At 54.2% G+C, this 22,599-nt stretch overlaps 1 protein-coding gene across 3 annotated transcripts in view; it reads right to left on the bottom strand.

Moving 5' to 3' along the window:
- Positions 1–1,001: 1,001 nt before the first annotated feature.
- The window catches only part of MDGA1 (MAM domain containing glycosylphosphatidylinositol anchor 1), a 60,242-nt gene continuing 38,644 nt past the window's right edge, over positions 1,002–22,599 (bottom strand). Inside the window, exons 5-17 of one of the 3 annotated variants that reach the window (XM_027057841.2) lie at positions 22,297–22,429; positions 21,777–22,046; positions 19,305–19,634; positions 16,630–16,926; positions 15,505–15,789; positions 13,634–13,785; positions 12,576–12,753; positions 12,307–12,330; positions 11,134–11,289; positions 10,633–10,767; positions 6,329–6,459; positions 6,007–6,115; positions 1,002–5,273 (exon numbers count right to left, since the gene is read on the bottom strand). In XM_027057841.2, coding sequence (XP_026913642.1) covers positions 5,182–5,273; positions 6,007–6,115; positions 6,329–6,459; positions 10,633–10,767; positions 11,134–11,289; positions 12,307–12,330; positions 12,576–12,753; positions 13,634–13,785; positions 15,505–15,789; positions 16,630–16,926; positions 19,305–19,634; positions 21,777–22,046; positions 22,297–22,429 — 2,292 coding nt within the window. In that variant the 3' untranslated portion in view covers positions 1,002–5,181. Of the gene's footprint in view, positions 5,274–6,006; positions 6,116–6,328; positions 6,460–10,370; positions 10,768–11,133; positions 11,290–12,306; positions 12,331–12,575; positions 12,754–13,633; positions 13,786–15,504; positions 15,790–16,629; positions 16,927–19,304; positions 19,635–21,776; positions 22,047–22,296; positions 22,430–22,599 lie in introns of those variants that run through there. The other 2 variants (XM_027057842.2, XM_053222861.1) reach the window with 2 other exon arrangements.

The raw sequence follows: 22,599 nt of genomic DNA, 5'->3' as shown, positions 1-22,599 counted from the left end.
CGGGGTGCCGAGAAGCAAAAAGCCAAGTTCATACAGTGGTTGACCAACTTTATTCCTCCTTCTTCATCCTCCTCCCCCTTCCTTGAGCCTTCTATGGTTTTCAGCCCTCTAGGCCTGCACATGCTGTGTTCCCTCTGCTTGGAAGACCCGCTCTGCCCTGGTAGGCCAACCCCAATCATTCGTTGGGTGTCTCCTAAATGCCTCTTCTTTAGAGAAGTCATCCCTGAATCTCCAACCCAAATAAGAACATGCTCTTACTTTCTTTCACAGCCTTAGTTGTACTGATAATGATGTGCTTCCTGGTGTAATGATTAGATTAGTGTCCATCTCCCCTACTTAGCAGAAGCTTCCACGAAGGTGGTATTTGGCCAGTGTTTCTTGAAGGAATAAATGAATGAGGACACTGAATTCATTGGGCTGGAGACCAGAACGTAGGTTCCCACTGTCGGGGAGGCAGAGGAGGACCCATAACGCCAGGTGGCAAAGAGAAAGGCTCTTCCCCCTGACCTGAAAAGAACCCCAGCAGCTCACTAGCGCCCCCTCCCGGCCCACGTGCCGCCCCATACACAGCCGGACCCGAAGCACTAGAACACTGCAGCTTTATTTATTGAAACATCCGCGTCCGCAACTAGAGGTTACATTTCGGGGGGCTTGGGGGTGAAAGAGGAACAAAGGGGGGGACAGAGGCTGGGGTGGAGACAGAGAGCAAGGCAAAGGGGTGAGGACGGGGTCGTGTGACTACAACGACCCCAATACCTTTCACCCAATAATGAGGGTCTCCTGTTGTGCTTTTACCTTGGTGGTGGGGTGAGCCTGGGCATGGAGGGGTTGGCTTTTCTCTTAAGTCTATGAGGCCTCAAGGCTGGAGCAGTCCCCTCCTTCCCCTGCCCCTTCTGGGTTGGGGATAAAGGCCTTGGTGAACTGGCCACCTGGGGCAGGAAGGGTGCTTGGAGGCCACAGGGGCAGAGGGCCCTGCAGAGTCAAGCTGAGATTGTGATTATGGGTGCGGTGGTGGGGGGTGGGGAGGTGCCAGGAGGGCGGGCACGTCTAGCGGAGCCCCTGGGAAACGAATGCAAGTGACATGAGGGAGGGGTGATGGTGGACAAGTGCCATCTCTCTGACCTCAGCTTTCTCACCTGTACAGTGTGGGCACTGGATTAAATGGTCTCTAAGGTCCTTTCCAGCTCTAAGGGTCCAGGGATCTCTAGGAAAGAGTGGTCCTTCTACTCCAGCACATACCCTCACACCTATTCACACGCCTCACACACACATTCCCTCATACACATTCATATGCACACCCCCCACCCTCACCCTCACAGACACACAGCCTCACACATAGCACTGACTCAACAGAAAGGGGCGTGCTATCTTGCCTGTGGAAATGAGGAGGGCTCCCCAGAGCCCAGAACCTCAACCAGGGGCCCCACAGGGACTCCCCAGTGCAGGCTCATTCACCCCATTCCTTGGGACAGACCTTGGAAACCCCCCCCCCAACCCCCTCGAATCCAGGGAGAAGAAAATACAAGAATTTGTACACTCTCACCCCTGCCTTCCTGGTCCTTAGGGGTAAGTCCACAGGATGAGGACACAAGGACACACTGACCTTCATTCGGAGCCCAGGCTTATGTGAAGACAGAGGGCAGGGAGGGGAAACAGTCCCTTCTGTCTGGGAACCTGGACACTAGCTAAAGCCTGGGTGGGCAGAGGGATGCAGCTTTCACAGGGCACCCAGGCCTGATCTGGGGTGAGAGGGGCGGTGGCCTGGGATGAGAGGCCAGAATTTGGGGCAGGGAGGGAGCACCTTTCCTAGAGCAGGTGCCCAGTCACATCTGTACCAGCACCCAGAGACAGGGCAGTCTGGCTGCCAGCAGGAGGCAGTGGCCAGCAGTGTGACACCCTCGGGGCTGTAGAGCACAGCTTCCAAGGCTGGCTCCACCCCAACTAGCCATGTGACCTTGGGCCAGCCCCCCCACCCCTGCTCCTATCCATTTACAAGGTGAGGGGCTCAGACCTCTGAGGCCCACCCTGGCCATGAGAGCCTGAGCCAGTGAGCACAGGGAGAAAGAATGAAAGGGAAAGAGGCGGCAGAATATCCCGGAGAAGGCAAGGTGGGAGGGGCATTCCAGGAGAAGGGGGTGTGGTCCGCAGGCTTAGCTGGGCACCCTGGAGGGCTGTCTGTGGTCCCAGGGGCAGGACAGCCAAGCTGAGACTTCCCCTCTCCTAACTGTACAGCACCGGGCCCTAGGGGTCTCCCCAAAACATCAAATCAGGGGCAACAGGGCTAAACAAACCCCAACACCATGAGGGCTGACCCTGGACTCCCTGTTTTAAGGCCACAAAATGCCTCAGCCACCCTGACCCAGAGGGCGAGACTGCCCCAGGGGGAGATGCACTGGATCCTGCCAGCCTGGTCTCCCCTGGGCTGGGGGTCTTGATGGGCCACCTACCAGCACAACGGTGCTGACAACCACAGGCACTCAAAGACACACACAGCACAAGTGACACTGATACAGAGGTGCTGAATCACAGGCACACACAGATGCACAAAGACACTCCTTTGCAGACCCCATCTTCCCCCCGCTCTCCCCCCACACACACTGACTGGCACACTCTAAGTGCTCTCATCGCACACTGTTAATGCTAATACACAGTGACACCCACACTCCCTGCAGACCTGCCTACACACACACACACACACACACACACACACACACCAGCCTCACCCATCCACACATGAGGACCCAGGACCTCAGTGTCCCAAGGAGGAAGTACCTGGTGCTTTTCATCCCTGGATCTCCATACCCACCCCAGCAAGGGCGCAAAGGAAGCACTTGGCAGGTGATAGGCCACAGGTTCCCACTCCCGGGTTCTTCTGGGGAGCTTTTAAACATTTCTGATGCCAGGCTGAACACCAGCCCAATTAAATCAGAACCTCTGGGGGTAGGACCCAAGCATCATGGCTCTCTTAAAGACCCTCGGGTGGTTCTCTTCTGCAGCCAGGGCTGGGAACCACCGATTAATATCATCCTTCCCGCTGGGCAAAGCCTGCTGTGGTTTCCATAACAGGCCCACTTACTTGTGCTGGGCGTTGAGGTTGGGAGCGGGGGTGGGGGAGAAGGTTGGAAGGCTCAGAGGAGGAGCTCACAGTCTAGTCGGGGCAGCAGACCCTGCACAGATGGGACAATTAAGAAACAATACCCAGCCGGTGCGATGGAAGTGTGTTCTGGGAACCTGGAGCCACTCGTTTCGGACCGAGGCCTCGGCTGGGCCAAGAAGGCAGCCGGGCTGGTCAGGCGTCAGAAGGCCCTGCTCCAGGCCTGGCCCAGCCCCCTGCCAGCTGTGGGTGATGATGACCACACAGGCCTGTCCCCTGGTCCCCTGCCTGCCTCTTGGCATGGCGGTGCTGCCCCTTCTGGGCAACTGTCCCTGCAGAATGCTCCGGGTGAATCCCTGTGACAACCCCCACCAAAGGTGCTTGCATTTCAATAGGGTCATCTGTAAACTCTTTGTCATCTAGAGGGGATGAAAGGTAGAAATTCAGGCGGTGGCAGGCAGCTTGAGACTACAGACTAGGGCCGGAAGTGGTATATTCCACCAGCCCCCTACAAACACTCGTGTCCCCCCTGAAGGCTGACGTGCGTGCCGACATCCACAGGCACTCACTGAGACAGGGTTTAGACCCGGCCTCACAGACAGATATGTGTAATCGCACATGCGGACTCATATTCGCACACACTGCTGCCCAGAGATGTCCCCACAGTGCTACACAGACACAGATCGGTCCACGCACGTGCACACATGTGCGCGCACACACAGCCACACGTACGCAAGCGTGAAGGCTCACCCTGGAAAGAGCTGGTCCTCATCTCCCCCATAGACGGCTGGTTGGGGTCTCACGGGTGATGTTGAGAAGGACAGGTCTAGATTCCACCCTGCCCATCTAGGTTCCCATCCCAGAACCCAAGGACAGGGAGCCCTTTCATGGATCAGGGCATGAGCTCGGCTCCCAGGCAACATGGAGGCCAGCAACTGCCCCACCCTCTGCTGCTGCTCTACAAACCACCACCCCCCCCCCCTTCACTGACCCTGGGCAGGGAAGGGAGCAGCCAACTAGACAGTGCTTTGCAGGGGCACCCCCTCTATGTATACCCTCCTATCCAGGGCACTCCTTCATGCCAAGTGTATAAGAAATGAAGTTTCCACTCTATTCCCAAATGCCATGGGAGCACAAACTCACAAAAGCAGGCTTTCTCCTCTGCCCCTCTCAAAGTCAAGCCTCACCCCAGAAAACAGCCGGCCTCCACCCCTCCTGGCTCCTCGGAGACGCAGGTGGGTGCTGAATTCAGGCCAGCTGACTAGGGTGGGGACTGTGCTCTCAGGAATCCAGCTCCTCGTAGGGTGGGGTGGGGGTTGGATGGGGTAGAAGGGAAGGTGTCAGTCTTCAGACTGCCCAGGCCCAGGACCCTGTGCTGGGTCCCATCAAAAGGGTACATCGAGGTGAGATATGACGTCCAAGGAACAGGTCAAGGGATCAGGGTGACCTGGGATCTCCACCTTCCAGCTCTCGCCCTGTAAACAGAGGTGTGTGCAACAGGTACCTGACCTCCCTCGCCATCACCTGCACGGGGACATTCACGGAGCTCACAAAGTACCCCCTGGCCTCCTTTGACCCAGGCCTCCCCCACCCCAGGGAGTCCCAGAGTCCAGCCAAGGGTGGGGCTCCTGAGTCTGCTCCTCTGCTGGCTCCCGTCTGGTAAAGCCACTGGGCCGGGGCTCAGCCTTGAGTTAGGAATGTGGGAAGGTCAGAAACACGCCACAGGTGCAGTTGGACAAGGCCTATGTGGCGCCGAGGTCTCTGGGGTGGTGGACGCCATTCGGGCGAGTCCCTTGTCTCCGCAGAAAAGAAGGTGCTGGCAGGTCGGATAGAAACTTGTGCTTTAATATATCTCTGTGTGTGTGAGTGTGAGTGTGTGAGTGTGTGCGTGTGTCAAACGACTGTCTCCAGGGCCTCAGCGCCGGGCCTCTGTCCTTGTTCTCTGCTCATCCTCGCAGCCAATGCAGGCCCCCTCCCTGGCGGGCCGGCCCTGCCCCTGGGCACCCCGGCTGGCGGGGGTCAGTCTTTGGTACGATGCGGACACTTTGGTGTGCCGGGGGCCGGGTGGGGGGGCCACGCAGCTCTCATCATCTCTGCAACGCCAAGAGGAAGATGACCATGGGCCCCCAGAGCTGTGGGTGGGGCTGGCGGGGGGCTCCACTGCCTGGCATCACCACCACTGTGACAGGAGAGAAAAGGGAGACAGGCCAGGGCTCTGATCAGCTCAGCATGTCAGGGACTAGCAGGCTTCCCCCTCTCTCTGGGGGACCTAAAGTGAGACACTACCCTCACTGTGCACAGACATACTTGTAAGCACAGACGTCTGGTGGCGTGGGGTGGGGGTTAACTTTGAGCCTGAGAGGGTCCAAATCCTGGCTCTGCAGCTCACTAAGACACGGAGCAATTCACTGGCCTCAGTTTCCCCATCTGTAAAATGAGTCTAATAGTAAGTGCTACCCCAGAGGGCTGTCATCAGGGTTAAATGAGATCAGATACATGTAGGGCTTTGTACTTTGCCTGGTACATGGTCATCACTCAGCAAATTCCAGCTGTTATAACTGCAAACACCTGGCCCTGGGGGGTGGGGCACATGTTCACATCTGCACCCACACATACCTGGACACAGACACAGGAGGCACTCGGGTACTGTAAATAACTCAGTAAGTTCACAGGAGGGCAGAGTTTAGTCTTCTCCTTGCCCTACATATGCCCCATAACCTGAGCCAACGTGGAGCCCAAGGTGGGTACCAAACACACCAACACCTGCTCACATACTCACTGACGCACGCATCCCACCACCTAGTCACTCTGAACCACCATTCAGACACCAGCACCTTCTCCTGATACGGACAGGTGCCTACCTACACAGCTCCCCATAGATTCGGCTCCCCCTACCCCTTCCCATCTGGCACCTTTGTTGGGATCCATCTGCTTCCGGGGACATTCTCCCTTCTTCAGCATGACGTCATCTATGGCAATATCCCCCAGGTAGCCAGAGCCTCGAACACCCTCAAAAATAATCTGGGGCGGGGTCAGAGAGCAGGGATTAGGGGTGTTCTGCCATGCAGAGCCCCCAATCCCTTCCCTTCAGTCCACTTGAAAGCCCCCCCTACCCTGCCTGAGTTTCTCCCCAGCTCCCCAGAAAGAGCATGAAGTCCTCCTAAGTGCTCCCTGGTCAGAGCAATGGCCCAAGGGCTGGGAGAACCTCGGGGGCCCCCACACCCGGTGACTCACCTGGAAGGGCCCACTGGGGTTGATGGGCACATGGGCTTGCTGCCACACGTTGCCCTTATTGCCACTGAGGGACCAGGCGTGCGTGTCCAGGGCCCCTTTGTTCCGGGACCGCACCAGGAGGTTGAGGGAGCCTGTGGTGGGTATGAAGAGGAGGGGGCAGTGAGGTCTGGACAAGGACACCCCTACCCTTCCACATTCCCCAAACCCTCCTCTCTGCCACTGCCCACAGCACCATCCCAGACTGGTTCACTGTCCCACTTTCCCGGGGGAGGGACCTCCACACAGGAAAGAGAAGACAGCAGCGCGGCTTCAATTCATTGGGACAACTTGCAAATTTTCATTCATTTCTTCCCTTCTTTTTTTTTTTTTTTAATGTATATTTATTTTTTAGAGAGAGAGAGACAGAGCATGAGCAGGGGAGGGGCAGAGAGAGAGGGAGACACAGAATCCGAAGCAGGCTCCAGGCCAGCTCTGAGCTGTCAGCACAGAGCCCAACGCGGGGCTTGAACCCATGAACTGTGAGATCATGACCTGAGCCAAAAGTCAGTTGGACTTAACCAACTGAGCCACCCAGGTGCCCCTCTCCCCTTCCTTTCTAGTCAACCAATCCTCCCCCCACCCCGGCATACACACACACACACACACACACACACACACACACACACACACACACCTTCCTCCTCTCAACAGTGGAGTTATCCCAGGGCGGCAGGGCCTATGACTGAGCACAAAGCAGGATTCCCAAAGCACACAGTGCATACCCCTGGCAGGGCATGATACATGGGATGATTTCTGGAGGCATGGGGATGGACTTAAAAATTTTTAAGTTTTCAATACTTATATGTATGTTTTAAGAAATGAATAAAGCCAGTCCTTCCAACTCACAGTTTCTCTAATACTGATGCTTAGGACAAAGCTAAGACAAGAGGAGTGAGTTGCTTTAAAGAGAGATGTTAGTATTTGTGCTACACAGCCATGGTAAGCACAGTGAAAGTAAAATTTTGAGGGCATTAGACGGAGGGTGCTGAGGCCCATTGCCCACAGCCACAGAAGCCTGGAATTCTGGAGGTGCTGGGGGCCCCGGAAAAGAAGGAGGGAATCATGGCTTGGCTAAGAGCACCCAGGTGATGTCATGCCCCTTCCTGGCTCTTCCGGCCCACCTCAAGCCCCCAGTGATGTGAAAGACCTGGCTCAGAGGGAAGGGGAATCAATCTTAGACAGTGCCCGGTGGCTGGCATTTCCATGGCGCTGCCCACAGACAAAGGCACACCATCTGTGACACCAGATAGACAGACCCCCGGTGGGAGAGAGCCACCAAATGTTACCTGCCTGAGATGAAAGGAGTTGGCTTAGACTGAGGAGAGCCAGCGAGACACAAGGTCTGGGGACAGCTGGTGCCAGAGCTGCCAGGCGGGGTAGCAGAGGAAGGGAGAGGAGGGAACTGGACAGCAAGAAACACCCCCTCCCAAGCAGCAGAGCTAGGCCTGGGTGGGGACCCTCACCGGCAGATGGGGCCACGACAGGGCTGCAGCAAGCTTCCAGGGGGCCAGGAGGCAAGCGCCAATACTTTTCAGGCTCCTCACCAGCTCCAAAGGGGCCTTTCTCTCTTCCCTGTCCTGGAGCTCTTCCCCCTGTTCCTATCCCCCTCAATCTCCACCTTTTCTTCTTCCTCCACCACCCTGCCCCCAGGACACTAATGGGGGAACCCCTCCGTTTTACTACTTAAACAAAAATTGTGTTTCTGCCCTCTCCCCCGAGCACCCCATCATCTCCAGCATCTCCCCTGCTCGAGGGGCTTCCGGACCGCCTTTCACAGGGATCAGCCAGGGCCCAAGACCTTCAGCCTCCCTTAATGGTGGGCCTGCTCACTTCATTCTTCCCTATCTTCCTTGCCTCCTGCAAAGCCAAAGCGGACTACGTGCTGGAGCCTAGACATACCCCAGCTTTCCAGCCTCTGGGCTTTTGCTCAGGCTTTTCCAGCTGCCTGAGACTCCCTCCCCTACCACATTCCCCTGGCCAAATCCTTCTTGCAATGTCCTCTCTTCCAAGAAGTCTTCCTAGGCTTGAGTTGGGAGCCCTCTATGCGTCCTGTGAACCCTGGGTCCTTCAACTGCAGCCCTCCAGGCCCAGACCACTCTCTGCTCTGTGGTGTGATAGTTATTGGGATTAACATCTCCTCCTCATTTGACTCTTTGAGGGAAAGTCTGCACCAAACTGGTATTGGTTCTCAATAATTAAATGCTGACTGAAGAACCTTTCATGACTATGCTCACAACTGAAAAAGGACTTTCATAGAGCCTCATGGTTAGAAGTTACTTTGGGTTCATGAATCTCAGACCTCCCTCTCATTCACTCATTCAACTAATGAAGCACCACTATGTGCCAAGGGCTGTTCTAGACACTAGAGATACATCAGTGAATAAGACAAAGACCCCTGCCTTCCTGGAGCTTACATTCTATTGGTGATGGGCATGATAAAGATAATAATGCAGGGAAAGGAATACAGAGGTATTTCAGTTGGGGCTTTCAGGGACCTCTCTGAGGAGGAGACCTTGAATGAGGGGAGGAGAAGAATGTTCCAGTCCAGGGAACATCATGAGCAAAGTCCTCTAAGGCAAGAACCTGCCCTGAGTATTTAAAGGAAAGCAAGGAGCCCAGTGTGCTCAAGCTGAGTAGGAGCCAAGGGGGAGAGTGGCAGAAAATGAGGTCAGAGAAGGAGGCAGGGACCAGATCAGGTACTGGAGGCCTAGAAAATATGGTGATGAAGAGGGCAGAGCAGGGCAGTAACATGACATGGGACAGGGGGCCCCTCCATGGCATCCCTACTGGAAAGTCCTCCTGTCCAGATATGATGCTTACAGAGTCTTCCTCAGGAAGGCCAAATGAGGAGCCAAATGGAAACGACAGGCCTGGGCAGCGCAGGGCTGGTCACCCAACCCACCTACCCCACAGGAATCTTCCCACAAATTCCAGACCGAGCCACGAGTGCAATGGTCTGGGTGGATGGTCTGGAGGCCCCAGTGGACGCAGAACCTTCCATCCTACCCCATCCTGGCTAATCAGTTCAGCATGACCCACTACTTTAGCTGGGGAGACTTGTCCATAAAGAGCCATTAGGTCTACTCTTGCTTAAAGTCACTTCCTCTACTGTGAAACTTTCTGTGGTCTGATAAGGCATGATCCCCAAGATGTACAGTTCAGAGGGAGAAGCAAGACACAGAACAGTGTGTATAAAAGGGGGCAAAATCAAACACACATGTACTGGCTTCTGTAGGCATAAAGTGTTTCTGGAAACTTGCCCCCAAGTCTCTAAGTGCAGTGGTTGCCTGTGGGGAAGGGTTCTAGGCAGCAGGAGGACTGAGACGAGCAGGGGGCTCTCATTATGTACCTTTTGTACCTTTGACCCATGCAAAATACATGGCCTGTCCCCTAAATAAGTGAACAAACAAATAATAAAAATTTTAAAGACTGTCACTTCCTCAGCAGAGTTTTCCATAACTCAGCCCCCATAGTCAGTCCCTGTTACCAGCTGTCTTGGCCCCTGTCTTGCTGTGGACATGTGTCACAGTGGCTGCTCAATCTTATCTGCTGCAATTAGCTGTTCAATGCCTGTCTCTCCCACTTGACTTCGGGTGCCCCCAGGATGGGAACTGGTCGGTCCTGTTCATAGCAGCACCTGATGCCTGGCCCCAGAGCAGGAGCTCTGGAAGTGACGGCTGAATGATGAGTTCATTGATTAATGTGACTCTCCTACCATCTCTTTCCAAGGGCAAATGTACACCCACACTTAAGAAGCAGGACTTCCCCTCATTGCTCACAAAACAGCACCCTCCCAATTCTGTGTTTAGGGCTTGGGGGAGGAAGACAACTCGGGTTGCTGTGTGATCTCGGGGAAAATGCTTAACCTCTCTGATTTATAGGGTAACACCGCCCTCACCTGTTGGTTGTGAGAGATAGTGAGACCACGGAGACAGAGCTCCCAGAGCTCACCTGGTTCCTGACAGGCACTCAATACATGCAACCTCTTACCTGTTTTCTCCGTCTCCTCCAAGACTTGCATGTTGTCCGGCTGGAGCCATTTTCTTTGCAGACTCAGGAAGCCTTCATCATCTCAAAACCTCAGACAAGCTGGCTCTGCCTTCCTCCCTTGCCCAGATTCTGCCCACACCCCCTCCAAGGATATGTGATTCAGCTAAGCTGGGAAGCCCAGGCCTCACATGGGCCAATACCCAGCCTCCTGTGGACTCCCTCTCTCCTTCCAGCCCCAGCAACGCTTGGGCAGACCACCTGGTGCTCCGACTCACCAATGTGCTTCCCGTACATGTGGTAGAAAAAGGAGACGCAGTAGAACTTAGCGCTGGCATTGTACAAGGGACTCACCAAACGGGCTCGGTCCCCCAGTTCCCGAGGCCTTGATGTCTCAATGAACATGTAGTAGCCTGTTGGGAAGGGGCAGATGCACCAGCAGCCTCCGCCTCACCCCACACAGGCCTCTTCCCCTCTGATTCCTTCACTGCCTTGACTTCATCTGACCCCCATGGCACCTTGTCCTCCCTGCCTCATAGCACAGCACCGGAGTCTGGGCCAGTTCTGAGCTCTACTGGACTCTCTCTTCTTCCGAATCCCCGTGAAGACAGAGTTGTGTCTCCCCCTCAAATTAGGGTTCCTTGAGGCAGGGCGCTGTCTCCCCTCAGACTGGGTCTCCCTGAGGGAAGGGCTGTGTTCCCCCCCTCAGACTGGCCTCCCTGGCACTAGACCCCTCCCTGAAGCTGTCCTTCATTCCTTGCAGCAGGCCATGTCCTCACCCTCAGGGGTACCGCTGATATCAGTGGGGGGACCGGTGTTGGGGGAGCGCTTGGGATTCTGGGTGAGGGCGTTCTGCCGTGTCCAGTCAAAGTTGTCTGTCAGGTCCTGGGTGTAGCCACAGATCTTCTCATCTTCAAAGTGGCAGGTGTTGTCTGGTTTGGGGTGAGGGTGGGGATGAGACAAAGAGGGTCAGGCTCCTTGGGTCCCCTGGTCCAGCTTTGCCCTCCCTGGCCACCCCAAGGCAGGTCCCGTGCATCCAAACGATGGACCCAGGATCTCAGGGCTTGAGAAACCAGGCAACTGGGCCCCTGACAAATTTGTTCCCAGAACAGAACTTCTTAAACTTTGTGCACCACAGACCCTCTGTCATCTAGTAAAGGCTAAGGACTCCATCTCAGAATAATAATTTTAGATGCATAAAATGAAATACACAGGGTTACAAAGGAAATCAATTATGTTGAGATACAGCTGTCAAAATATTTAAAACACAAATCCGTGTTGTAATAATAATAAGTGGGCTTCTTTATTATCTAATTAAATAACAAGATCTAGTGTTGGGTCTAATAACTGCTGTGGTTTTGAAGTTCTAATGAATGTTAATGATATTTAGAAATAGCTGTAACAACTTTAAGGTGATGTGAAAGCACCAGGTTTGTACTGATGACAAAGTCACAGGTAGTGATGTTACTACTGCGGTTTGTCGCCTACGTTCATCACTGAAGGAGATGTTAAACTTCTACTAGAAGTTAGGGAAAATGAAGAAGTAATTGTATGCCCTTCCATGTTCCAGGATCACGGACCCCCCTGAATTCTATCTATACACAGATCCTTTGTGGGGAACAGATTAAGTACCCCTGCCAGAGAGAAAAGGGGACGTGGATTAGCCTGGTCTCTATTTTTCTTTTAAGGACTGTGAATGGTACTGACTGAGGAGGAAAGGCCCTGAGTTTGAGACGTCTCCCATCCCTGACTACCCCCCCCCCCAACCACCTGTAAGCCCCAGAATAAATCCTGGAAATACATGTCTCCAAGCCTAGCCCTATTCCCCTTGGCTTCTCCTTCCAGCTGCTGGCCTCCACCCATTTTCTGAGTATCTCTCAGGGTCTTTTCCTCCCACCACGGGAGTCTTTGTGTCCCCAAAGGGAAGAAGAAGTGGGAGGGAGTTGTCTCACCTGACAGGTTGGGAGAGTTGATGGCTGAGAAAGAAAGTAGGAAAACCAAGTCAGAACTGAGGTGTGGGACTGCACAGAGGGTGCCCAGGCTTGGGACCAGGGGACAGGGTTCCCGAAACCAGGACTGGGGTCCAGAGGGGTGACAGAGTAGAACACAACACAGTGGGGGGACCCAAGCTCTGGACCCATGTGGTGAGGTTGGAAGGGGTCCCCAGGGTATGGGATGCCCCCCCCCCCTTACCACCACCACCACCACCACCACCACCTACGCTCTGTGTAGTGAATGATGCGGGAGGCCATGTCACCAGCCCCGAAGGTGGTGTAGGGTGTGAGGCGGACCTCGTAGCTGTGGGGCACACGGAGGTCGGTCAGAATGTACTCCAGCAGCTGCCCCTTCTCCACGCGCCGCACTGGGATGGCCTTCACCATGGCGTTGTGCTGATTCAACTGTAGATACAGGGAGTTCCCAGATGCCCAGCGGGCCACACCCTCCACCAGAGCACCAGCCCAGGCCCTGGTGAGACTTGGAGGGTGGGGTGGGGGCAGTGTCAGGGAGCAGAAAGCATAAAGGACTAAGAACCCAGACCCTCAGTTTCCCCATCTGTGAGATAGGACAATCACTCCTTCTATGCCTGCCTCCTAGGGCTGTCTTAGTAAGCGATAGCAACACGTACTGAACAACAAAAGTGTGCTGGGCGCTATGCAGAGTAACTTGCCATTATTAACTCATTTACTCCTCAAAATAACACTTTTATGAGGTGGAACATTATAATTACTCCTATTTTACAGATGAAGAGACTGAGGCCAAACAGATGCAGTTTGCCCTAGCTCATACAGAGCTGGATTCTAGCCTAGGCAGTCTGCCCCAGAGCCACACTTTTACCCTCCACACCTAATGCCCCTTGGGCAGAACTACACCGAAGGAGACTATACAAAACATCCGCAAAGCTCTGGCCTTGCATTCTAGAGATCCTGTGGACAAGACTGACCCCACACCCCACCTTAAGCTCTTGGCGTAAGGAAAGGCCAAGGAAAAGCTCCTGACCCGAGAGCAGATTCTACATTTTGGGAACACAGCTGGTGGCTCTGCCCTTTTTCCTGTCTGAATCCAGCAGACCCAGCCCAATTCTCAAGCCTGTGCCCAGAGCAGGAGTCCAGAGGGGGCAGGTCCCTAGAGCCTCCCAGTTTCTGCTGCTGTGTCCAGAACACTTTGTAGGTCTGAAGAGTTGTCTATAAGGGGTCAGGCCCTGCCTCCAACCCCTTCCCATGGCTTGATGGACATTCCCAGGGTCAGCTTGCACCCGGGCCCCTGTCCCCCTTGGCCCACCTGGCGGACACTGAGTCTGTAGTTGAGCAGGGGGTCGACAGCGTCAGGCTCCCTCTGGGTCCACTGCAGCACATAGGAGTAGTTCTTGGACAGCTTGTGGCTGCGGGTGGGGTTGGGGGTGTCGAAGTAAAACTCCGGGCTGTAGGCTTTGGCTGAGAGGATGGGGATGGGGGCGTGGGGCCGGGGAGGGTGGGGGATGGGGAGAGATACAGAGAGAGGGAGTGCCGGAAAGGGAGACAGAAGAAGATGGCGAGGAACAGAGAGAGGGCATGGGGAGACAAAGAGAAAGGGAATATAGTGACAAGAGGAGACGGTGGGAGAGGAGGAGATTGGGAGAATGAGTGCAGTCACAGGGAAGGTGGGAAATGGAGAAAAGGGAGATTGGGAATTCCAAGAGGTAGTATCGGTGAGAACAGAGAGGAAAGGCCAAGGAAAAGCCAGAGAAAAGAGAGATTTGGGAAGACACGGGGGAGGGATATCAGAGAGGACACAGGGAAAGAGGATGGGGAAAAAGACACAAAGAAGGGTAAGGATATTGAGGTACGAGGAAGAGAAGAGAAAGGAGAAGGACAGAGAGAGACAAAAAGGTGGGGAGACAAGGAAAGTATGGGAGAACAGGGGAGAGGGGAAGGAGGTGGGAAATGTCACAGGGGCCTCTGGCTGGCAGGGCTGGGTGGGGTGGGGAAGGGCTGGGAAGTGACCCGTCCTGGCCCCCTGCTGTTGAGTGAGGAAATCCAAATGAGGACTAAAGGGGCACCCAGTCAGTAGGGGCTGTTGGGAGAGCTTGGGGTGCAGAAGGGCACAGGCACAACTGTGGCTCTCCTCCTGGGGTGCTGCCACAAGGTCTAGCGGTGGGGAACCAACTCTCCCTCATGAAGAGAGGGGGGGATCAGCAACTCCTTCGGCCACTATGCATTCCCCTCGGCCCTCACCTCAGCCCTTTGACTCACCCAGGCCCGCCTGCAGCCCCAAACAGCCCACCCGGGAGTGACTTGATGATGAGATGGGCTGAGAGGGATTCCTGGGTACCGAGGGGCCTGAATCTGTGGGGTGACAGCTCAGGAAATGTGTGCTGGCAGGACTAGAGCCACCCACGACGTTCCAGAGAGGCTGCTGAGGGTCGTCTGCTCTCCTCTAAGCTACAGCTCTGGCCCCTCATATTGGGCCTGGGGTCACGAAAAGAGGGAGTCCCCCATCCGCAGCTTCTGGGGCCACGGATTAAGGAGGAGGGGCTTGAAACGTGATGGTTGGGATGGGGCGGTGCCCAGGACTTGAGTGGGCGGGTTTAAACCTGGTGTGGGTGGGGCTGGAGCGTACCTGCTACCAAAAAAAAAAAAAAAAGCAAGAAATGGAGAGCTGGGATTGGACGAGGCTAGAAGGGGTGGAGCCTATGCTTCAGGCAACTAGGGCCTAGGCGTGGTGTGGGCGGGTCTTTAGAGGGAAGGGCCCAAACTTGGTGCTCCAGGGACTGGAGGGGAGAAGTCTAAACCCGGGGAAGGAGGGGTTTGAGAGAGGCAGGGCTGTCCGAGGCCAAGGAACGGGGCTGAGCTAAAACGGGGGCGGGGGGAGGGGGACTTAGGACACGTACAAGCGGACCTTGAGACGATCTACACCTGGAGTGGGCGTGGGCGAAGGGATCTAGCCTGTCTGGAGGGGACCTGGCTGTAAACGACGTCGTGGTTAGGTCCGGGCGGCATGGGCGGGGCCTAGACCTGGCATGGGCGGGTCTTGGGAAGGCAGGGGCCTGAACCCAGTACGGGCAACTGGAAAGGGGCGCGGCCCAGTCCGGGAGTGGGCGGGGGGTGGAGTTGGGGCGGAGCCTGGTCCCAGGTGGGCGCGGTTGGGTGGGGCGGGACCCACGGGACGCTCACCCGAGACCTGAAAGAGGCAGGTGGCCGAGCCCACGTCATTGGAGATGCTGCACTCGTAGCTGCCGCTGCTGTCGCGGGTGACGGCGTCGAGGCGCAGTTCGGAGTGGTCGGGAGCCTCGGCGGCGACGGGGACAGCCGGCGGCGGAGGCAGCAGCTGCCCTTTGAAGCGCCACACAGCCGAGGCGATACGCTGGGGGCTGCCTCGGAGCAGCGAGCAGCGCAGCAGCACGGGCCGGCCCAGCGCCTGGCGCACATCCTGGGAGCTGGGCTCCACCTCCGGCGGGACTGGGGGTGGGGGCGGCGGGGGCGGCGGTCAGCGGGGCCGAGTGGGGTTTGAGGAGCGGCCCCATTGAAGGCGACGCACTCGACCCTGCTCCCGCACCCCGCAGCCTGGAAGGATCTCTGAGCGGATACACGCTCGCAACATAACACAATGGCCACGCTCAGAACTCCCTGACCTGCAGATACCCACCCCCCTCCCGGCCATTTCCTCCAGCCGTGCTTCCCAGACTGGGCCTTTAGTCTTGCCTCAAAGGGTCCCCTCACCCCACCGTGTAGTGAAAAAGCCGCATAACGTCGGGGTTTAGAGCATGATCCCCGGAGCTAGTTGCCTTAGGTTCAAATCTCAGCCCTGCCTCAAACTAGCTAGTGAGGCGTTAGGCAAGTTACTTATCCTGGGACTCGGTTTCTCTATTTGTAAAAATAAGGGAACGATAGAGTCTATTTATAGGGCTGTGGAGGGTTAAATAAGTTCATGCATTAAAATGCTCTTAGAGTAGGGCTTGGCACAAGGTGAGTTAACTCTCATCGTTATAGTCTCAGACACAACGTGCTCCCTTGAGAGTCTTTCAAACTCCCGTGTCTACCTGTCAAAATCAGTTATTTCTTTGCTCACTGGGTCCCTGGGAATGCAGATGGGGGTGGGGGGCACTTGGTATTGGAAGTGTGACAAGGGTCAGACTTCCCACCTTAGAACACGGGGGTGGCAAGGTTCTAGGGGTATCCGCAGTACTTGGAGGGGGCTGGTTGGACTGGAGTGTACGAAGGGGTGAAGAGGGGGGCAGGCCAGGCTGCGAACCGGGAGGGACAGCTCTGATGTGGTCCAGGTGGGGCGATGGGACTCACACTGCACGTTCAGCTGCACCTGGGCCTCGCGGGGGCGCACGTTGAAGCCATTATACCGTGCCGTCTGGCAGCGGTAGGTCCCACTCATGTCGCGGCTCACGTGCTCCAGCCGCAGCTTCCCGTCCGGTGTCTCCTCCAGGGGCAGCCCCGAGGGCAGCAGCGCTGCCTCCTTGTCCACGCGGGACCAGAGCACCGGCGGCCGCGGCTTGCCTCGAACCTCACACTGCAGCTCAGCGGGCGAGCCCTCCCGCACTGTCACCACGGCCCTGCCCTTGGGCACGCTGATGGTGGGCGGCACTGCGGTGGGGAAGCGGGTAGGAGCAAGGTTAGAGCTCCCCGCTAGCCTCTGCCGTGAGGCTTCTGCTCCCCTCCCCCTAGGAGCCTCCCTCGCGCATCCCAGATGTCCCAAAGATCCCTCAGCATCTCCAAAGCACAACTCGCCTCCCCCCATTCTCCCCACCTCCTGCACCCCTGAGGGTCTCCCAACTCAGAAAAAGGGCTGAAGTCATCCTGGCCTATTCCTTCTTTCCCTTTACCCCAACAAAAGGGGGTTCCACTTTTAAACAGTTCTACCAAAGGATGCCTTCCCTCAACCCCCTCTCTCCTGCCCACTGGCCCTGCTCTAATTAAAGCTTCCATCTTGTCTTCTGGAGTGCTATTACAGGTCGCTAGTCGGTCCTCCAACATCCTTACCCCTCCTCCCAAAGTAATAGAATGTCTGGAGTTTATCAGGGCACACAGCCAGAATAACCATGATGTCCCCTAGCCTGCTAGCTGTGGCCATGTGACCAAATTCTGGCCAATGGGATGTGACAGAAAATAAGGTTCTTCACAGGCAGAGGCTGTGCCCCTCTTCCCTTCCTTCTCCTTGCAGGCTGGAATGCAGATTGATGGCTGCAGCTGGGACTGCCATTGTGGACAAGGCGGTACACGCTAAGGGTAACAAGACAAGATGGAGCCTGGGGCCCTGAGGATCTGGTGGAGCAGAGCCATTATTCCAGCCCAGACTGCTCACTTTTACCAGAAAAAATAGTACACATCTACCTCGTTTAAGCCACTAGTAGCATTTCGGGATTTTCTGTTATTCACCGCCAAACCTAATCCAACCCAACACATCACCCAACTGGAGAGTCTTTTAAAGACTTCCATGGGTCCCATCCCACATGACATGGACCAAATTAAAATGTCCGACATCAAATATGAATTATAAATAACTCTACAAGGCAAGCTGAGGTCCAGTTATCTAGTTAGCATAATTTATACTCTGTAAACATTTATACATGTGTTGGCTTTAATTTTACAGTTTTCTCTTTGTATTTTGGAGCCAATTAATTTCTTTTTCCGGGTCTGAATCATTGCCACAAGCCCTTAAAAAGCTTCCGTGCCATGGGCATCAGGCTGATGAGCCAAATGGAGGAAACGGCCCTGCGCCCCGTTGATTTCCCTGTTTCTAAAACATCCCAGCTCCCCAACCTTCTGTGCCCTCACACGCTAAAGGGCTGTTGTCTCCCCGCTTTGAGGCTGCAGTGCCCTCAGGTTAAAACTCAAACTCCTCGCGTCTGCAAACCCAAGGGTCCTGTTCCCGTCTCTGCCTTTCCCACCTCATCTTCCCTCTCTCGTCCTGTATCCCAGCTATGGGATCCCCTTGTAAGGGATACTCTCCCCGGACACGAAGTCGTCTCCCTGTGCAAAAGTCAGGATTCGAAGGCACCTCCGAGGCCATCTGGTTCAATGTCTCACAGAGGTGAAATGGAGGCCCAGAGAATTAAAGAGGCTTAGTCAAAGTCAGCCAGCTCCTCAGTGCAAGGGGCTAGGGGCTGGAGATAAGATTCTAGGAACTCTCTCCGAAATTATCCCTTCCAAACTTCCGTCATGCATAAAATGAAAACCCTTCAGGTGTGGCTCTAAAGTCAGACTGCTCGAGTTTGAATCCCAGCTACACCACTTATTGTTTGTTACCTTAGGTAAGTCTCTTAAACTCTCTGAGCCCGTTTCTTCATCTCAAAACTGATGATCAACTATCCCATAAGGTAAACCATGAAGGTAAATGACATCAATATGAAATCATCAGAACACATAGTAAACACTCAATAAATGTTAGTCATTATTTCATTATTCTTATTTATTATTATCGGAATAAAGACCCAAATCCCTGCATGATCTTGCCCCTGCTGGCCCCTCCACTCTCTCACACCTCACTCCATTCTCCCAGTCGCACTCTCCTTGGGTGCTCCAAATGGCCCATGCGCTTACCTGCCCCAGTGCCTTTGCACATGCTGATTCTTTGGCCTGCCTTTCTCTTCCACCCTCCCTTGTTCTCCTTTGCCTAGTAAAACCTGCCCCTCCCTCAGATCTCAGATCAAACATTCTGAGGAAACTCTTTCCTGACTCTCACGTATCACTGTTTATAGTCATATATTTATCTGTGAGACTATCTGAACAACGTTTGCCTTCCCACTTAGTTCAATGTAAGCAGAGCTTATCTGCCCACCACTCTACCCCCGAGCCTAGCACAATGCCTGGCATATAACAGGTGCTTAATAAATGTGTGCAACGTGAACAAATGGTGTTCCCCTCACTGTGGCCTCCTTTTTTCAAGCTACTGTCCCCACCTCCCCTCTGTGGGCCTCTCCAGCTCCCTCACACACACACCCCATGCTGCTTCAGCTGCCCACCTGTCTCAGAGGAGATGTTGACCTCGACGCTCAGGTCAGGCACTGGTGCCCCTGGGAAGGAGGCCACGCAGAGGTAGGTGCCATAGTCACTGAAGTGCAGGTCAATGAGCTCTAGGCTGCTGGTGACGGCAGGCAACTCAGGGTCGTTTCGGGTCACCAGCAGCCTCTTGGACATGCGTGCCGGCTTGCCATTCTTGAACCACTGGTAAGTCACCTTCTCCTGGGGCACCGCATCCACATGGCATGACAGCTTCAGGTCTTGGCCCAGCTGTATGTTCTCACTCTCTTTGATCACATCTGGGGTGATCTGGAACGTAGCATTCTTCATGGCTACAGGTGGATGGGGAGGGAAGGGTGGCTGGGGCTGGCCCAAAGCCAAGGCTCTATGTCCCACCCCCATCCAGACCCAGCTTCTCTCCTTGAACCAGCCCTCCCTGCAGGCTGGGGGCTACAACCCCATCCCACCCCCAAGAGAAACCATCACTTTACTTGGAAATTGCTCTGCTTGTTCAGATGCATTTTGAAAAGTTCAAAAAAGCTGGCTGCAGAAAAGTAGGTTTAGTAATTGTTCTAGCCACTGTTGATTGAACATCCACTATGTGAGAGGCACTGTTCTAAGCCCATTACATGGGTTGACTCATTTAACCCATCCCACAGTCTTTGAGGGAGGCACTTTCCTGTCCCCATTTTACAAAGGACAGAACTGAGGCTCAGACAGTTTAAGGAACTTGCCCGAAGAAGTAGCCAACCTTGAATTCAGACTCAGCCTACGCTCTTAACGGCTGTGCTGCTTTATTTTTGTTCTTTTCTAAACTTTGAATATGCAAAATACAAATTTTGGAAAGATGTGCCAGAATGTACTAGTACTTCTATCTAAAGAGTGGAACTGAGGGGAAATTTTAATTTGCACATTTTATCCTTTTGTCCTGTTTGATTCTTTGCAATAAGTTTGTGTAATTTTTATAATGAAAGCCTAATACGATAATTTTACATGACGTTACATAAAAACACAGAGTTTAGAAAAATGAAAGGTCTAGCCTTTTTTGAAAAGTCTAAATGTTAAAAAAAAGAAAAAGAAAAAGAAAAACCTGAATATTGTTCTGACGTAGCCAAGAGGTAGACAGCATTCTTAATATTTGGGTGCGGATTCAATAGGACCGTGGTACAATGGCCATGAACCAGGACTGGCCCGGGGCAAAGCAGGCTGTATGTCACCCTAAGAGGTAACCGTAAGTATTTGATGTAAATTGCAATCTCACGAACCCAGGTTTTAAAGGCCCCGAATGTAATTAGGTGGAGAAAAATAATCTGACAGAAGAAGAACCATCAGAGGAAGAAATAGTCATCAGCAACAATCTGGCTACTGTGTTTCTTGCTCTGGTTAAGTAAAAAGTCACTGAGAGCTAGCTTCTTTTTGTGAGAAGAGTCAGAGAGAGACTGGTTGGTGAGGGAAGAACAAAAGGAAAGTCCATTTCATCAGAAGATTCTCCACTGAATTTGACAGAAGCTGTACTTTATTTTCAAGTGCTAAAGAGCTGGAATCAAGCCTAGATCTTTAAAATTTTCAAATAAACAATAAACAAACAACCTAAGGTTACTCCTAAGTCAGAAGAATTTAAAGTTCTCTCTGTAAAGCACATGAGCAAAACCAAGATCATACGGAGCAGCTAATGAGGCTGAAGTTTCATAAGGGAAGTGTTTGTACTTCATTTGCGCCCCCAAGTTTTGTATCATTTTTACATTTACTAATTACCTTCAGACTCACTGACATGCTTTGCTAATAAAGATTTGCATATGAGGTATGTGCAAATGTATGTTACTTTCACTTTAACTCCATTAAAAAGGTAGAAACCAGGGGCGCCTGGGTGGCTCAAACGGTTGAGCGTCCGACTTCGGCTCAGGTCATGGTCTCGCGGTTTGTGGGTTCGTGCCCCGCGTCGGGCTCTGTGCTGACGGCTTGGAGCCTGGAGCTTACTTCGGATTCTGTGTTTCCTCCTGTCTCTGCCCCTCCCATGTTCGTGCTCTATCTCTCACTGTCTCTCAATAATAAATAAACATTTAAAAAAATAATAAAAAAATAAAAAAATAAAAAGGTAGAAACCATTGTACGGGAAGAGAGGAAATTTCTCTTGCAGACTGGAATGTCCACATTTAGCTTTTCGCAGCCTCAGTTTCCCAATCTAAAAAAAAAATGTAGGTAATCAACGCCAGCCCTTCTCCCTTCTTCCATTGTTGAGATGATATTTGGGAGAGGAGATTATAAATAAAATGTTCTGCAAATCGTGGTCCTGCTGCCCGCGGGCAGACACCTGAGTTGCGGGGAAATCACAGTGCCTGGAACACGCCTCCTCGGCATGTCTCATCCCCGAAAAGGAAGCAGACAGGCCCCTTTCCTAGGTCACTGGCAGTTCCTGGAGGACAGGGACGCCGCCTGCCTCCCGAGTTCCCTCCCACCCCTCTGGACCCACGTACATCGCACCAGCAGGTTGACGGTCTTCTTGGCAGGATTGCCCACGTTGTTGGTGGCTGTGCAGTTATAGTAGCCAGAGTCCCGGGCCTGCACTGAAGGGATGCTGAGGGTGCCGCTCTGAGCCAGGGCACCCAGGGGCAGCGGGCCCGGCCCGTGGGACCACTGCAGCTGGGGTAAGGGATCACCGCCTGTCAGCAGGCACTGTACCGTCACATTCTCCCCAGGGTTTACCACCAGAGTTTCATTCACAGACAGCTTCAGGGCTGGTGGTGCTAAGAGGACAAGGAGGTGGGGTCTTAGGGGACCATGAGGCAGGGCTGGGGGAGGGGTGGGGTCCAGGGAAACCATGGGGTTGGAGAAGGCCCAGAGGGAGAAGAGAGGGGAGAAGTCAGGGAGCAGGCGTGGGGGAGGAGGGGACGCACTAATGGTGACGTGCCTGGAGTCCTGTGTGGGGTGGGGCACTTTCTCCTGGCTGGGGAGTGAGCCAGGTGGGCAAAGGGCATGGGCAGGGCAGTCCTGTACCCGTGGTGTTGGTGAGCCGGAAGGTGATGGCCTTGTCCGGGATGCCGCACACGTTGCGTACAGACACCTGGCAGGTGTAGCTGGCGTAGTCCTGGGGCCGCAGGTTCTTCAGCTTCAGGACCTTGGTCTCCCCCTAGGGCAGGAGCACACCACTGGGCTGAGGGGCCTGCTTGGGTCTCCGGGGATCCCGCACACATTCACCCAGCACGAGTGGCTGAAGCAAATTCCTATTTTCATTCCTATCTTTCCAACCTCCACACTGCTTATCCCCAGGGAGCCCGAGCCTGGGATGGATACTGCGCT

Source organism: Acinonyx jubatus, chromosome B2, assembly GCF_027475565.1.
Source record: "Acinonyx jubatus isolate Ajub_Pintada_27869175 chromosome B2, VMU_Ajub_asm_v1.0, whole genome shotgun sequence".
In the NCBI taxonomy this organism is placed as follows: Eukaryota; Metazoa; Chordata; class Mammalia; order Carnivora; family Felidae; genus Acinonyx; species Acinonyx jubatus.
Note: the sequence above shows the minus strand (reverse complement) of the source record. Positions and strands in the feature narration are given on the sequence as shown.